This window comes from Perca flavescens, chromosome 6, assembly GCF_004354835.1.
Source record: "Perca flavescens isolate YP-PL-M2 chromosome 6, PFLA_1.0, whole genome shotgun sequence".
NCBI lineage: Eukaryota > Metazoa > Chordata > Actinopteri > Perciformes > Percidae > Perca > Perca flavescens.
In genome coordinates, this window is record NC_041336.1 from 4,459,733 (window position 1) to 4,476,773 (window position 17,041).

The following is a 17,041-nucleotide window of genomic DNA, read 5'->3' on the forward strand; positions in this document are numbered from 1 at the left end:
GGATCTGGAGTGGTTTCATTCACCCCCCATCCCCCACACCAGGGGTGTAAGGGCGCCTCCTTACACCCCTGGTCTATTTGCACCCCTAACGGCCACCGGATCTCCTCAATCCCTTTCATCATCGTCATCATCGCCACCTCTAACGCCGGAACACTTCCTACCATCCCCACCTACACCTCCTCTGCCGCCATCTCTATTGTTTGGGGCACTTCCCCCTCGGACATATGCATAACAAGCTACCCCCTCAACATATGCTGCATTACAACAGGGTGGTGTTGCTGATTGTTCGGACACAGAGGCGCCTGATAGGACGGATGGTGTGGTGTCATCTTTGTTTATAGATAGCGTTAAAACAGCGTCTCTACATCTTCTTAACATTGTTCTTTACAAGTATTTGGAAGAGCTTTGTTCGGGCTGTCAGATCAATCATCCAAGCCAGAAACAGCATGCCTGTTTAGAGGGGCTACCAGAACACTTCTACACTGTCCACTTTGAACAGCTTATGAAAAGACTCCTGACTGATAAATTCATTGGGGTCATTTTCTGTCCATGAAACATCTCACGGCTGATGAGGGTGGAATCCGGGGAGTATCCGAAACAGTTTTGTACGAGTTGAAAACGGCTGAAGATGTTACGACTAAAATCAGTGCTATGTATGACTCTATGATAGGGGATGATGTTGTCAAAATAGCCGAAATTAGAGAGATTGGCAACTATTGGAGAGATTTATATGCAAGAAAAAAACTAACAGGGTGAAAATATGGGGAATTGTTTATGTGTAATGTATAATCATATCAGTGAGCGATACCAAGTATCGCATTTATCTGGTATTTTAGATCAAGCCATTGCTAATAATGTTAACTTTGCTGAAAAATACCAATGTAAGAGTGTTTATGTAGATTGTACAGTTTTGAGTAAGTTAGAAAAACTGATGGTGATTGTAAGACGACAACATAACACCCTTCCTTGGGAGGATCTGTTGCAGATGTTATTATCAATGTTAATGACACGTGAGAGTATAGTGGAAACATTTTGTGATGTCATAGCCAACATTACACGCAATTTTAAGATGCTGAAAGTTTATAACCTACTTACTATGTATACAATGCTTGTAGATACAGTGAGTTTGTATGTGCAAGAAAAACAGTATACTGATGTCTTGCAGGATTTGCAAAAACTGCATATATTCATAATCCGTAAAAGCAATGTATCCGTATTAGCCAATATGCTATCTATGATAGAACGGGTTTCACTGTCTTCATAACTGTCATATGTATGACTGTGTGAGTGTGTTTTATGAAAATGAAAAGAATGACATGACTCTAATGTGTTCACTTGTGTTTTAAATGAATCATGGAGAAGGTTATGCACAAAATATACTATGATCCGTCCCACCCAGGAGGGTTAGGAGGTGTATGCAGGCTTTGTGATTCTGTCAAAGAATGTACTGGCTTGTCTCCAACTATCCCCACGGTTAAAAAGTTTCAGCTGAGGCAGGATGCGTATACACTGCACGCCCCTGCATTGAAACACTTCCCAAGAAACATAATTGTTAATGGTATCGATAAGCAATTTCAGGCTGATTTGCTCGATATGTCTGAATATTCAACGGAAAACGATAATGTGCCATATTTATTGACATGTATTGATGTGTTTTCTAAATATGCCTGGGTAATATGTCTTAAAACCAAATCGGGTCCTATTGTGACAAGTGCCTTTAAGGAAATATTGGAACAAGGACGCATACCCCAGAAGCTTCAAACCGACACTGGAAAAGAATTTTATAATAAGGTTTTTCAAAAATTGATGACACAATATAAAATTCAGTCAGTCAGTCAGTAGGCGCAGAGCTCCGAACCGACGCTCTCTGGCCCTGACAAAAGACATATTTTAATTTTACAGAATCAATCATGGCGTTTATTCATAATCAGTCCGAAGAGTGTGTGAAGACCGAATTGGACCTGTTTACAGTACCGTACACACAAACATCTATCGAAAAATCAACATTTGTAGAAATCCCCCCAATGTCAGCTCTACGGCGGTGGTCCTATTGAATTTTTCATTTCGGCTAGCGGAGAGGATTATCCTGACCTTAACGATTCATACTTGTATACACGTGAAAGGATTACAAACCCTGATGGCACATTGTTGGCTAACGCAGATGATGTAGGTTTTATAAACTATCCTGGATGCAGTCTTTTTTCACAAGTAGATATAATGTTGGGTGATAGACAGATAGTGATCACACAGTCTTCAAATACGTATCCTTATCGAGCCCTAATAGAATGTCTTCTGAATTACGGAAAGGACACATTGGCTACGCAATTTAGCACCGGGCTATTTTGTAAGGACACAGCGGGCAAAATAGATGAGACCTCTATCACAGGCGATAATTTGGGGTTGACACAAAGGGGTGAATACACATCCGAAAGCCGTATTGTTGAATTAATAGCACCAGTACACACAGATTTGTTTTTTCAAGAAAAACTGTTGCTAAATGGTGTGGACATGTCTCTGAAATTCATCCGTTCAAAAGATCTCTTTGTACTAATGACCCCTGGAAATGTCCAATTCGCTGTGAAAATAATGTCTGCTAGTCTATTTGTTAAGAAAATAACAGTGGCACCAACTGTTAGACTAGCTCATAGTCGTGCCCTGCAGCATACTAATGTAAAATATGCTATTGACAGAGTAGCTCTAAAAACCTTTTCAATACCTACAGGCACACGTGTTTGCAACCAAGAAAACTTGTCCATAGGACAGATTCCTAAATTTGTAGTCATAGCTTTCGTAGATAATGAAGCATACACAGGATCGTATGCCCGTAACCCCTTTAATTTTGGAAACTATAATACAGAATTTATTAGCCTTTATGCCGATGGACAGCCTCACCCAGCCCGTCCTTTTCAGCCCCTTTTTCAAAGAGGGCAATATGTACGGGAATATTATCAACTGATTGAATCAACAGGACGCCATTTAAAAGACAGGTCACTAGCCATAACACGAGAGGATTTTGGGGCTGGTAATACTCTTATTTTGTTTCAATTTGGAACCTGACGGTGGGGGGTCAGGAAACGTTTCACTGATTAAGAACGGTAACGTTCGCTTGGAAGTTTGGTTCAGAAATCCCCTTCCTAGGACTGTGACCCTTATCTGATATTCCGTTTTTGATTCTGTAATCGAAATATCTAACCGAAGGCAAGTCCTATTGGACCACTACTAAAGATGAATACAATAGAACTCACCAGCGTCCTTAGAAAAAGAATGAATAGAGACACACATTTCTTAGGAGTAATGTCATGTGATCATCTCCCAAAAACCGTCGTTTGTAAATTAGCTGCTATGCTCGTTGTAAATACACAGCCCAGTAATATGCCGGGTGAACACTGGCTAGGTATTTACATTACAGAGAACAAGCATGGTTTGTTCTTTGATAGCTTTGGACATCCACCTACCTTTTTTCCTCAGGAAATTAGCAATTTCCTCTTAAAAAACTGTGTGGAGATGTACTATTCAGCAAACCAAGTGCAAAATAATTATTCTACAACATGTGGACAGCACTGTGTTTTCTTTTTATGTCATATTCAGAAAAAGATTCCTTATACAAAAGTATTGAACATGTATGGTACTAATCTTGTATGCAACGATACAATGGTCAGCCATTTTGGTTAGCAGAATACATCCAGATGTGGGTCACGATCAGAAATTTAAATGTGTACAATGTTCATGCGCCACCTATAGGTAAAAATTGTGTAATGATGTTTTTTCAAAAATAAAGAATGTGGAATTTACTGGTCTTACAATGTCTTAATTTTTTTATTCCTTTTTTATTTTTTAAAACAAATTATACAGAAAAAAAATGCATTCAACAGATAAAATTAATGTAAAAAATTCATTTAATGTCACAGGTTTACATACAACAGCATTTTCATATGCTTTCCTTTAGAAATTACCCACTCAATGGAAAAAATTAATAAAAAAGAAAGAATTGTCGAAAGAAGAGAGCAAGAAAGATGCCGAACTCATCTCCAGGAACATGTAGGACTTCCTGTTTCCTAACCCTTTTCCCGCCGTTCCCTCCTCTTCTCCATTTCTTTTATTTTAATCTTTCTTCTTTGCCTCAGAGACACGCGTACACACAGACACACACACACACACATATACACACAGACACACACCAACATACACACACACACACACACACACACACACACACTCTCTCATGTCTTGAGAGTAATACTGTTAAGTGTACTGTAAGTCTGTGCTACCAACATTGCCATCTTGAGTTGCAGGAACACCAGCTTCACCTGCCATTTTTATCGGTTCGCTTTCGGGTCTGAACTTACTGCGAAGCTTGCGCAGAGATCAACTGCGCAACTGGGTTATAGGTTGCCAGGTTGAGGGTTATAGGTTGCTAGTTTGAGGTGACAAACGGGTTGAAAATTGTATATGGTGTGTGGATTGTGTGAATAGGATGTGCTTCATACAAGATCTGGCAACTGGTCAACATCAGACAAACATATTGGTCTGATAATTTATAAAGGAGTGTGGACCATGCTGCAAATTACGAGAGTTTCCCGGGAGAAATATCAAACCGGGAGAGGTCCAGGAGATAGGGCTAAAAAATGGGAGTGTTGTCAGCTATGGGGTAGATTCAAACCACTTGATAAACCCGTCACATTGAGATTCACCGATTGAGCGGCTGGTGACCAGAATGGGCCGATTTTGACGTGATCTGCCATGTCTGGCGACCGGCCAGTCAGTCTGACATATGCCGCTCAATCAGCTGTTTATGAAATGTCATAAAGTAGTAATTATACACGGCTGTGCAGAGCAGTCTGCTCTACTGATCTCAGGCGAATGGTCAGCCGCTCTCTCTCTCTCTCTCTCTCTCTCTCTCTCTCCCTCTCTCTCTCTCTCTCTCTCTCTCTCTCTCTCTCTCTCTCTCTCTCTCTCTCTCTCTCTCTCCCTCTCCCTCTCTCTCTCTCTCCCTCTCCCTCTCTCTCTCTCTCTCTCTCTCTCTCTCTCTCTCTCTCTCTCTCCCTCTCCCTCTCTCTCTCTCTCCTCTCTCTCTCTCTCCCCTCTGAGGCTGGACCTGAACAACTGGAACATGAAAACCACACTCGCGCGGGCCCCGTGAAATATGACAGCTGCAGTTTATGGGAAAATAGCGTTGGGCACCCTGACTTTGATATATTTACTGTTTATCAGACCCCAGACCCCTAACGTTAGCAGAGAAGCCCATTGACAGCAACTGTAGCGTTCAGATTTATGCACAATGACAAATAAAGCAAAGTTACTAAAAAAGAAACTACACGCTGTTTTCAGGTAACGTTACTGTTGATGTTCAGTGTGTGTGTGTTTTGAGAAATATCTTTATATTTCTCTATATTTATTTTATTTTTATTTTTATTTGTTATATATATATATATATATATATATATATTTAGTTGGATATTTGATGTGAAAAGAAGGAAATGTGTGTGTGAATTTCCACCAGGAGTTAGAGCTGGGCAATATATCGATATTATATCGATATCGTGATATGAGACTAGATATCGTCTTAGATTTTGGATATCGTAAAATCGTAATATGGCATAAGTGTCTTTTCCTGGTTTTAAAGGCTGCATTACAGTAAAGTGATGTCATTTTCTGAACTCACCAGACTGTTATAACTGCTCTTTTATTTGCCTTTTCCCCACTTAGTCATTATATCCACATTACTGATGATTATTTATCTAAAATCTCATTGTGTAAATATTTTTTTGATATTTGATTTTCTCTATCACCCAGCCCTACCAGGAGTAATTAATATAGTATATATATTTATAGAATATTGTAATCGGTGCATCTCTACCGTACGGACAGGCAGCGAGGCTTCGGATGTCATCAATGACGTCGTTTGTCCAAAACGATACGAGCTTCGATACGTGCGTCATAGAAAACTCGGAAGCCTCGGCACAGTACGTAACATCACCACAGTTCACCACCACTACTCCTGGTTGCTTGGCAGAAGTAAACAAATTCTCTGCTGCTACCTTCAAGCACGTCCCCTCTGTTTACTTTGTGGATAAACCCATAGATATACGTATGAATGATGAAATATGAAATATTATGACTAAACGTCTTGTCAACTAATCAGATGTCTTCCCGCTATAATGGCAAGTTGAAATCGTGTATATTCCATCTATAAAAAGACCTTTTTAATCGATTGCAAAATGAATTGAAGAAAGTTACTGAAGATTGCAGCTGTGTACGTGCTGTGGAGAAGAAGACAGCGCCCTACTGTCTAGTCACAAGAACAATGTTTTTGGATTTAAAAGTATTTATTTCTCAATAGAAGTAACAAAATACATGAGATAAAATGCCAAACATATCAGATATATACAGAAATGCGATGTCCTGAAGCGTTTCCTTCATCTTGAGTGATTTTCTTCGACTAGAGCAACCAGCGTACGTACGTCACGCTGCCCTCACGCTGCCTTGGCTCCGATTGGCGTCGCTTTGTCGCATCGCTCAGCATTTGCATAAAATAGACTTGTTGTCTATTCTGGCCCCGCCTTGCTCGTGGCGGCGGCGAGCTCGTCGCTCGTTGCTGGCAAACGGCCACTCCCACTGAAAATGAATGGCAGCCTGTCGCTTTGTCTCTGTCTCTTGTAGCTAATGTGACTGAGGAGTTACCTGTCGTTTTATTTATCAGTCTAGATAGTTTTGATGCGAGTTGCCCAGTGTTGCTGTTTTCTCTCCAGTATAATGGAACCAGATAGTGCTTGGCTTGTGCAGCTCAAAGAGCCAAAAAAATACAGTGTATTTGAAAAGCTCTACAGCAATGCCTCTTTTCTCTACACTCTGCACGCTGGCTGCAGAGAAACTTGGCTGAAGCATCAGAAATGTTTTCTCAATGATGTAAGAAGTTCTCAACTTGTGGGAAATGTGTCCTGAAATTCACTGGAAATCTGGACCCCATTTCCTTCACTTGCCCCTGTGAGTTTACCCCTTCCTCTCTCACTCTGTGCTGTCTGCCACCACAGCCAAATAAATACTTCAAGATTAATCTCACACGAAGCAGAACCAGATTCAGAGTCAACATATTCACTGACACAGCACTTCTTTGAAGACTTGAAGTGTGTGTGTGTATGTATGTGTGTACTAGAATGAGCAGGGACAACTATAGCGAGTAGTAATAAAGACTTTACCCCAGGAGACGGGGGTTCGTGTCCCATTCTTGTCCCGCGGTTCACTTTAACGTACATTTTGTAACCACACCCACGGTCTTTTCCTAACCAAGTGGTTTAACACTGCACGTTGAAAAATTATGGCAAAGGGGGTCCAGACCACGCATGGGTATTCAACAAGTTGGGAATGAGAATGTGTTGGGTTTGTGTACTTTGCCAGATGTTTGTTAGGTGTCTGCGTACAGATTTTGTCGCCTCAGTAGGATCGCATCATGCAAGATGTAGTCACGAAACATTAGGCCATCGACGAAGTAGGCCATCCAATTGTATTCAAAGTGCTTCTCTTCATCTATCATCCTCATTTATTTCACAAGGATATTGAACTCACCATATTTATGTCTGGCGTTATTCAAAGGACGAACATTCCACCTTCTTTTTCTTCGTTTCTTTGCAAGCAGGCTGAAAAGCGGTTGTTCTTCCTGATCCATTGACTCCAATATCGTCATTGATCAATATTGACATTGATCACATCAACGCTGCTGCTGCCAGTTCTGCCGTTGTCTGTCTTTTTCTTCTTCTAGTCCGTAGAAATAGCAGTCGGTAGCCTTTCCTCAGTTGCCACTAAGGTTGCAAAATTCTGGGAATTTTCAAAGTTGGAAACTTTCCATGGGAATTAATAAACTGGATATTTTTAATATTGCTTGTTATGATACTGTTAGTCTATTACAGGGAACTTAAAAAAAAAACATCTTGCAGCATAATCTTTGTTAAAACAACCTGATTTAATGCAACTTCAGTTGAATGTCCTCACTATATTCGTCAATGACGATTGCACGCACGTAGTAATCAGCATAGGCTACATTTTGTTTTTGGGGGGTATTGTATAGCCCACTAACCGTAGTAAATCAAAATTGGAATGTTTCCAAAATTCCCCAGCTAAACTTTCCACGGAAAGTTTCTGGAAGAAATTTTTGCACACAGAGTATAAAAAGTTACAGCGCTCCCATGATGTCACACTGTTGCTCGACAGGTTGGGAGTGGCGAGTATACTGAACGCTTTCTATTGGTTAATTTTTTTAATTTCTGCGGTTTTAACAAAATTGTGAATCTTTATTTAATATCCAAGATATATTTATTGGAGGACTTCACACTTTAACTAATAAGGTCCTTCATTGTAAGGAAGATTAAGCCTCAGAAACGATGCTGATCAGGGATCAATCTCAGCAATGACTTATATCAGAACTAATTCATAAAATGATAAATAATTGTAACGATGAAAAATAAGACCCAAGCTGTAGAAAAAGGTTAAATGTTCAAGTTTCCATGTTCATACTTGTCTCTATTGGCAGAATACATTTATTTTCTTTCTTCAGAATTTCCTCAAAACTTGTAGCTGTCCCTCTTCAACTGCTGCCCAGCACACAGCTGAAACCTTTTCTCCAGAAATCCCCCAGAACTTCTCCTCTGTTGCCAACCCACACATATGTTTGCAGCTCTAAAGACCACGCAAACTCCACACTAGGACTGTGAGTTTTGCCAATGATTTCCCAATTTGATTTGAGTCCGATTCACAAGGTCCCCATTTTATTATATTTCCGATTCCATATCAATTAGGTTAGGGCAATTTCTGTTACAATATCAGCTCCGTCTCCCCACTTGAAAGCCCGGTGTGTGTCACGAGATGCAGATTCGGACTTTCGTACCAAATACAGTACGTTCTGTCAGGATATCTTTGTGTTCTAAGACCGGGGAAGCTCAGTGTTTAGCGTGTAGGCTCCATGAGAGAGAGTGTGACGTGAACGCGTTCAAAGCAGACAGCTGTCGGCTATCGAAGCAGCGAACACATTGGCAGTTTATGGTAGTAAATGTACAGTGTAGGTTTCAGTTTGTCGCTGAAAGCCCTAACATAAGGGGAATAGAATGGCGTTAGAGCTATAATTGGGCCTTAAAAGTTAGGCCCGACAAGGACCGAGCCCGACAGAATTCAGAATTTTGTTTTGAGTCCGACAAGTCCATTTTGATTGACAGCTTTTTAAAAGCCCAAACCCGTTTACAGCCCGACTGTCCAAAAGACCATCTATCAGAGGTGATGGTTAGAGTGCATGTCGGAGAATAGCGCGGACACATGCTTCACACCGCGAGTGGGCAAGCGTGCCACTCGAACGGAAAAGGGAAAGACGAAAAAAAACGACATTCAAATGTGCGCACGCAAACACACACACGCTCTTTTGCCTTTTGTCAAGAATGAGTAATTTATCATTTTTGACATCATTTATTCATGACTAACGTAGGCTATAGGCCACTTGGAAGTTGGAACAAAGAAATAATTATGAGGACACAAACTGACCCAACAAGAAAATGCATAAAAAGAAACGGACACAGACTGGAAAGCAACAACTCCTAAGTTTGTCTCCTTGTCTTTAATCGTGCAAATGATACCAACGTGACTCATTGACCTAACCTGTTGTACAATGTTCTATGTTTGTCTCTGCTATAAGCCCTTTTCTTTCTGTATTTCATTACATGTTTAATTCAGGAAAAAAAAAAAAAACTCAGGCTGATCTCCAGGCCAGAAATAGGCCAGGCTAGATTCCTGTGAAATTTGTTTCTGTCAAGTCTAATTTTAATTACAAACACACATTAAACACTTTTCTCCTTTTTTTCAAGCAGAATGTGTTGGGAGGTGGAGGGAGGAGTCTCGGCGGCTCGGTCCTACCCCTCCTCCTCCTCCTCTTCTTCATCCTCCAGAAAACGAGGCTGCAGCTACATGACTGTGGGACTCCTGTGTTTGGGTGCAGGGGAAGCGCATACCACAGCAGATCTGTAAGTAACTTTTTTATCTTTTCACTTACGTGTGCAGTGATGGAAATGTAACAGCAGTGTGGATTTTATAAGTTTGATCTGTAAACTTAAAGGGGTGACGTTTAAGGGCTGAAAGAAAATCACAATTACTTTGGTCAATATTGAAGTCAGGATTATTTAACACAATTCCTCGTTGACTCTTGGGAAGATGTTGCATGAATGAAGTTAAAAAATCAGTGAAACATTAAACAAATCAGTGAAAACACGTGGAACTGTGAAACGTCCCTTCATACTTTCTTGTTCAAAATTACTTTCTTCATTCTTCATCCAGAAGACAAGACAGAATAAGGCCCCCCTGCACACTGCCTGCGCGGCAAAACGTAATGTGCAAAATAATAGTTTTTCTTGATTACTTGCTTTTTAGGAGTCGAAATCACAAACAAAATTGGATTAATTGCACATCCCTAGTGAAACATGACTGAGCTGACTCACCTTTAATGATACTGATGAATTTAATTTGGAAAAGAGACTTATTTTGGGATGTTGTTTCTTTAAAGATAGACATCTTCAGTAGGAACCAATGGTCTTGGAGCTGAGAGGCAGACTGACACATTTTGTTGAGTGGGGTTTGACAATAAGAAAAATCTATAACAACACCTGGGGCCTCATTTATAAAACCTGTTACCCAAGAAAAAGTTGCGTGAAGCAGGGTGAAATTGAAATTTGTCGTCGCAACGTTCCTCACAAAAGTCAGGATTTATAAAGAATTTCCATGCGTAAAAATGTTCCCAGTTTTCCGCAACCTTTTGACCACACGTGTGATCGTGCGTAATGCTCCCAAGGTTTTGTAGACTGCGTTTTAGTGAACTCCGATGGTGTCCCTGTTTTCCGAACCCAACCCAGTTTTTGTTTTCCTGAACCCAACAATCCCGTTGTTGACAATCCGACCCAGAGCCGGTCGCGGCGCCCGGCGAGGGGCTGCCAGCAACGGGGGAGAGGCTGGGGATCCTCGCACACCGTGCAGCGGAGGCTAAAGGAGCGTCAAACGTCCGTATTTTATGAGATGTGAGTGAGAATCTGTTGATGTGAGCACACTCTCATTTCAATCAGGAGAGACTCCGTTGCAGATATGCAAGCATTTATTACTAAGATATAACCACGAAAGTACAAACAATTATTTGAGGATTAGTCTCCATTGTTAAGGGGTATCCATACAAATCTAATGTGTAGGAAAACCAAACACATCCCCCAATGGAAACTAGACACTGGTGGTGGTGAGAAGAATCCAAAGACGGAACACGAGCCGCCAGCCGGGAGAAGACCGAGACACCCTCGAAAAGGCCCGGAGGTGGAAGGGGAGGAGGCGGGTCGCACTCGTCTGAAAACACAACTGACAGAAGCAGGAGAGAGAGAACAGATTTAAAACAAGGTAGACTGCTGTGATTGGTTAGAACATAAGTGCCCGATTCTAACCGAAACACCCACTGCCCAGCTGATCAGTTAGAGAAGAGAGACAACGTAATAGGAGTCTTCCTGACTGAATTTACGCTGAGCTACATTTTAATGCACCTGCTATTCGCACACAAAGTTACAAAATTGTTACATTTAGAGCACTTTCACCTGTTCTGATTAAGTTCTAAAAAATAAGCACCAATAATGATCAAAAAGTTTCTATTTTTTACCTTTTTTATAATTGAATTTCGTTGTTTTCTCACCAAAAACGAAAATGATCATATGATCGTAAATGTGATCTCACAGGGGTAAATGGCAAATATGAACCATAAATGATGTGTGTGTGTGTGTATATATATATATATATATATATATATATATATGGTAATTGAGCTAAATCTGTTAAGTATTAAGACTGTGTAACAAAAATATGAACACCACGGTTAAGGCCTCCAAACAGGATTTTGTTTCGATGTTCTACCTCTGTTAGGAGCACCTCGATCTCACAATCACTGAATCGTGGTTTTTTCCCCATTTTTTCGTTTCATGATTGGTCATCAAGGGCTCCTATACAAGGCTGCTATATTCATTGATTGATTAACATGGACTTTATTAGGACAAATATGGGACGACCTTGCATAAGGTAACGCACGTCCGTAAATCAGAATTTTGTTTTTGCGTACGAAAAGTTTTATAAATGAGGCCCCAGAACACATGATATCCTTTGTCGGACTGCAGGGACCCAGGTTCCATTCAGCCCGAAATAATTTGTTATGGAATACGGGTCGATCATAAGCAAATTTGACCTGTTTTCAAAAAGTCCGAAATTTGGGTTTCTTTCAACCAAATTGTCAAAAAAATAAATAACGTAGATGGTTCCATACCACGCTCTTCACAAGTAAAATAAATGATCAGTTCACTACTTTCATTGAATTTGGGTGTTTAATTCAATTTTGTAGCATTTGAAAAAATAAATGGAACAACATTGAAAAAAGTGAAAAAAAATGTTGGAAAAAAGTGACAAAAAACGTTGAAAAACTAAATTCGGGAAAAGCCACAAAAGTATTGAAAAAGACTACCAAATAGTTTTATTTTTAGACCCAGAAAAACTAAACGTTGCATGGTCGACGGGAAGACAACACGAGATAGCCAGACAGATTATTTTAGAGGAACACGGCTACTTATTGGGACTTTAGCTTATTCACGTATCCCCCAGAGTTAGATAAGTCCATACTTCAGGGTTCGTACGGGTGCTTGAAATCCTTGAAAATGCTTGAATTTTGATGTTGTGTTTTCAAGGTTTGAAAAGTGCTTGAATTTTGGATAAAATGCTTGAAAATGCTTGAAATTGTAAATGTATTTCTTTCACAACAAATACCTATCTGAATGAATAGTTTGTTTATTAAATGAAGAAATAAAATGTGGAGAGCCTAAAATTAAACCTGCTCGCTTGTGCATGTGTGACTGCGATCTGGCGCCACGCCAAGACCCAACCTAGGAAGCAGCTCGATTGGTTGGGGTTAGGCATTGACCTCAAGTGGTTAAGGTTAGGATAGCTGATTGGTCAGGGGATAAGACCTGAACAAATGGGGTTACGTTACCTTGTGTAAGCATCATGGACACCTGGCCAATATATAGTATATATGGTATGGCGGGTCTTGGCATGGCCATAGTGGGATTTGTGATATTGGCAGGTTGTCGTTTTGATGAACGTTGGCTGGAAGATGAAAAATATAAATTATGGATTAAACGGGGACAAACCCTACGAGTTGCCTCTTGTAAAGTCTGCAAAAAAGACGTGCAGCTTTTCACAATGGGCGAGTCTGCGCTCTCGAGTCACATGAAGTAAGTTTCAAGTAAGCCAACTGAAGTAGCCTACTGTACACGTTGGCGTCAGTTAGCACCTATTTGTTTACGCTAGTAACTTCTAGCTAGGAATTCGCAAGTGACTGAGAGGACTTGGTGTGATGATGTAATGCTAGTATTGCATGTCTGTCATGGCACGTTCATTTGTGGAATATGCAGTGAACGTAGCCAAAGTTACACCACAGTAACACACCCGCAAATTAAAACCTGCAAACGTTAGCCCAGTGCTTAACAACAATCGTTGATTGCTGAACACATACATACAAGTATCCTACTGTAAGGTTGAGGATGGCAATATTTACACTGCTCTATTCCAGTCGATAATAATATGTCTGCTATGAATATATGCAATGAAATTAAACAAAATTTCAATTAATATAGGCTATTTATCAGGCAGGTTGCTGTGCACTGTCAGAGTCTTCTGGGTTAAAATGGATTTACAGGTTGTTGTTGCACTGTCTCAGATGTTGTTCAAAACCAAGGCCTGTAAATCCTTTCTGTTCAAATCCATGTCTTCATATTTTTAGCCCTTGAAATTACTTCAGTTTTACAGCCTGAAAATCACAATATCTGGGAAACAATTGGACATTAATATAAGAAAGTATTACTGATAGGCATCCCAAACATTGTAGGGTGGAAGACAAGCATGTCAGTATGACTTAACCATTACAAGTTTGTATGGCATGCCCTAGATTTGTAGCCTGGTTGACACCAGGCCCTTCTCAGTTGTAACTGAGAAGGGTCTGGGGAAGCTTCATTGACAGTTCATTTCCAAGGGGCGCCACTCAAATGCCTCTGGGCGCAATTGGATAGTCCTTCAACCAATCAGAGCAACGATCTGGGTGACGCTTTTCACATCCAATATCCAACTAAAAAAATGTGATTTTGGTTTTTGGTGTGGTCCCTCCACGCCCTACTTTTTCCTTGCAGGTGTTGCATATTGCAAACTTGTTATCTTCTGCTCACACGCTGAAGAATTTCCAACAGATGACATGTTGCAGGTTAATTCACGAGGTTCCCTACATGTGCAAGAATAGTGCCGACACACGCTTCACACCGCGAGCAGGTACGCTCCACACACGGCGGAGAAGTTAAGAGAAAGGAAAAAGAGACTGTGCTGTCGGTGTGTGCGTGCGTCCTTGAGAGCTGTAACTCGTATAACTTATGTTGTCAGTTAATTGTAGTATTGACCTGCATGAAATCGGCATACAGTACAGGCCAAAAGTTTGGACACACCTTCTCATTCAATCTGTTTCCTTTATTTTCATGACTATTTACATCGTAGATTCTCACTGAAGGCATCAAAACTATGAATGAACACATATGGAATTATGTACTTAACAAAAAAGTGTGAAATAACTGAAAACATGTCTTATATTTTAGATTCTTCAAAGTAGCCACCCTTTGCTTTTTTTGATAACTCTGCAAACCCTTGGTGTTCTCTCAATGAGCTTCATGAGGTAGTCACCTGAAATGGTTTTACCTTCACAGGTGTGCTTTGTCAGGGTTAATTAGTGGAATTATTTCCCTTATTAATAAAAAAGCAAAGGGTGGCTACTTTGAAGAATCTAAAATATAAGACATGTTTTCAGTTATTTCACACTTTTTTGTTAAGTACATAATTCCATATGTGTTCATTCATAGTTTTGATGCCTTCAGTGAGAATCTACAATGTAAATAGTCATGAAAATAAAAAGGAAACGCATTGAAGGAGAAGGTGTGTCCAAACTTTTGGCCTGTACTGTATGTCAGACTGACCTGCCGGCCGCCGGTCATGGCAGAACACGTGAAGCACGGCTTCGGTAGCCGTCATGTTGAATGTAAACAAAAAGCTGCTCGCTGTTGCTGCGCTGTCCTCGTCGCGTAAAGCCCGCCTCAACGGTTGTGATTGGTGCCTCAATTTTGAGGACATTGGAAATGTGTTTGAATGGGCTCTTCGCCAGACTGACTTGCAGAGCAAATCTCAAATTTGCCGGAAGTTCGTCAGGGTTTACCCAGGCTACTAGATTTGGAAAAAAGTGTGAAAAGACTGACATTAAGGGTAGCATAAACTTTGAGCAAAATGTAAGAAGGTGCACCAGCTGTTTTCCGGGATTTTGACACAGAATGACCCAGCTGCATGTCATTTGGCTCAGATCCTCCCACTCTGTACTCCTATCCATAGCTATAGACTATGTATTGATATATAATTTACGGTGGTGTAAGGTGCTGGAAAAAGCTTTAAAATGGACCTTAAAAGTGCTTGAAAAGTGCTTGAATTTGACCTTGGAAAAGGTGTACGAACCCTGATACATACCCTTCTCATCTCCGTCATACCTGCCAACATTTAGTTTTCAAAATCCAGGAGATTTGTGCGGGAAACAGAGCCTTCACCTGCCATTTTCATTGGCTTGCGCAGAGAACAAGTGGGTTATAGGTTGCCAGGTTGAGGGTTATAGGTTGCCAGGTTGAGGTGACAAACGGGATGAAAATTGTATATGGTGTGTGGATTGTGTGGATGCGTTTCATACAAGATCAGGCAACTGGTCAACGTAAGACAAACATATTGGTCCGATTATTTATAAAGGAGTTTGGGCCCTGCTAATTACGGGAGTTTCCCGGGAGAAATAACAAACCGGGAAGGGTCTGGGAGATAGGGCTAATAAACAGGAGAAACCCGGTAAAAACGGGAGTGTTGGCAGGTATGATCTCCACGTGTGTCGTAACTCGTACGTACATATATTTCTGCTTATTTTAAATTTTTGGGATAATTTTCCCAACGCTTTGCCGTTTTTTAGTTTTTCTTAATTTTTTTTCCGACGTCTTTTGTTGTTTTTTTTTCCATTGGAGTTTTTTTTTTTATAGGGGCCAGTAAAAATTCACTTCGGGCAACTAGAATCTTTTTTTTTTACTTGCCCGTTGAACCCTGATGCTTTAATGTTCCTAAAACACTTAACACTTTTTCTCATACTGTCTGTCTGAATATACCTGTAGTCTCCCTCTGTCTGAAACGCTCCGTTCTAGCGCCTGTTTCATTGAGATCCTCTTCCGAAATAACTCGGTCTGCAGAGTTTGCTGATGAGAATCAATAGAATGACGTTCTGCACTAACTCCTGTTCTATCTGTGTTGTAGGAAGGGAGAAACTCACGAGCCTTCCCAGCATGATGGGAAGAACCAGTTTGGTCTTCAGCCTCATCGTAGCAGCATTGCTCTCTGGCATCGCTGCTCAGAGAACAGGTGGGGATTTAAACGGACCGTGTAAAGTTGTGTTTGTTTGGAAATGAGCCGTCAAACACAGTATATGTTTAGGATTCATGTTTGCTTCAGGATTTTTTTTCAGCAGTAGGGGCAGGTCTGTTCTAAGCTGAATAATACCGTCACATCACAAATGTCTTCTTTTAAATATCCAAACAGAACATGCTGTTTACATGAACTGTATCAAATTCAGAATATGCTTCTAAACATACTCACTGTGACATTGTTAGCTCTAATTTTACACTGAGACTTTACCCAGAACACCCTATTTTGGCTCGTGCTATGCTGACCCTGTTCCCCCCCCTCTTCAGATTGTGAAAACGCCACCGTGGCCGACATCGTCTTCCTAGTTGATGGCTCCTCCAGCATCAGCCCTGGAAACTTTCAGGAGGTCCGGTCTTTTCTCCGCAACTTCATCAAAGCCCTCGACATCGGCCCCAACAAAGTTCGCATCGGCTTGGCTCAGTACAGTGATGAACGTCGACAGGAGTTCCTGCTGAAGGATCACTCT

At 40.8% G+C, this 17,041-nt stretch overlaps 1 protein-coding gene across 1 annotated transcript in view; it reads left to right on the top strand.

The window, feature by feature from the left end:
• The window catches only part of LOC114556521 (collagen alpha-6(VI) chain), an 84,189-nt gene that overhangs the window by 9,177 nt on the left and 57,971 nt on the right, over positions 1–17,041 (top strand). The window contains exons 2-3 of the mRNA XM_028579464.1: positions 9,846–9,998; positions 16,408–16,512. Of these exons, the coding sequence (XP_028435265.1) occupies positions 16,437–16,512 (76 nt within the window). The 5' untranslated portion in view covers positions 9,846–9,998; positions 16,408–16,436. The remainder of the gene's footprint in view (positions 1–9,845; positions 9,999–16,407; positions 16,513–17,041) is intronic.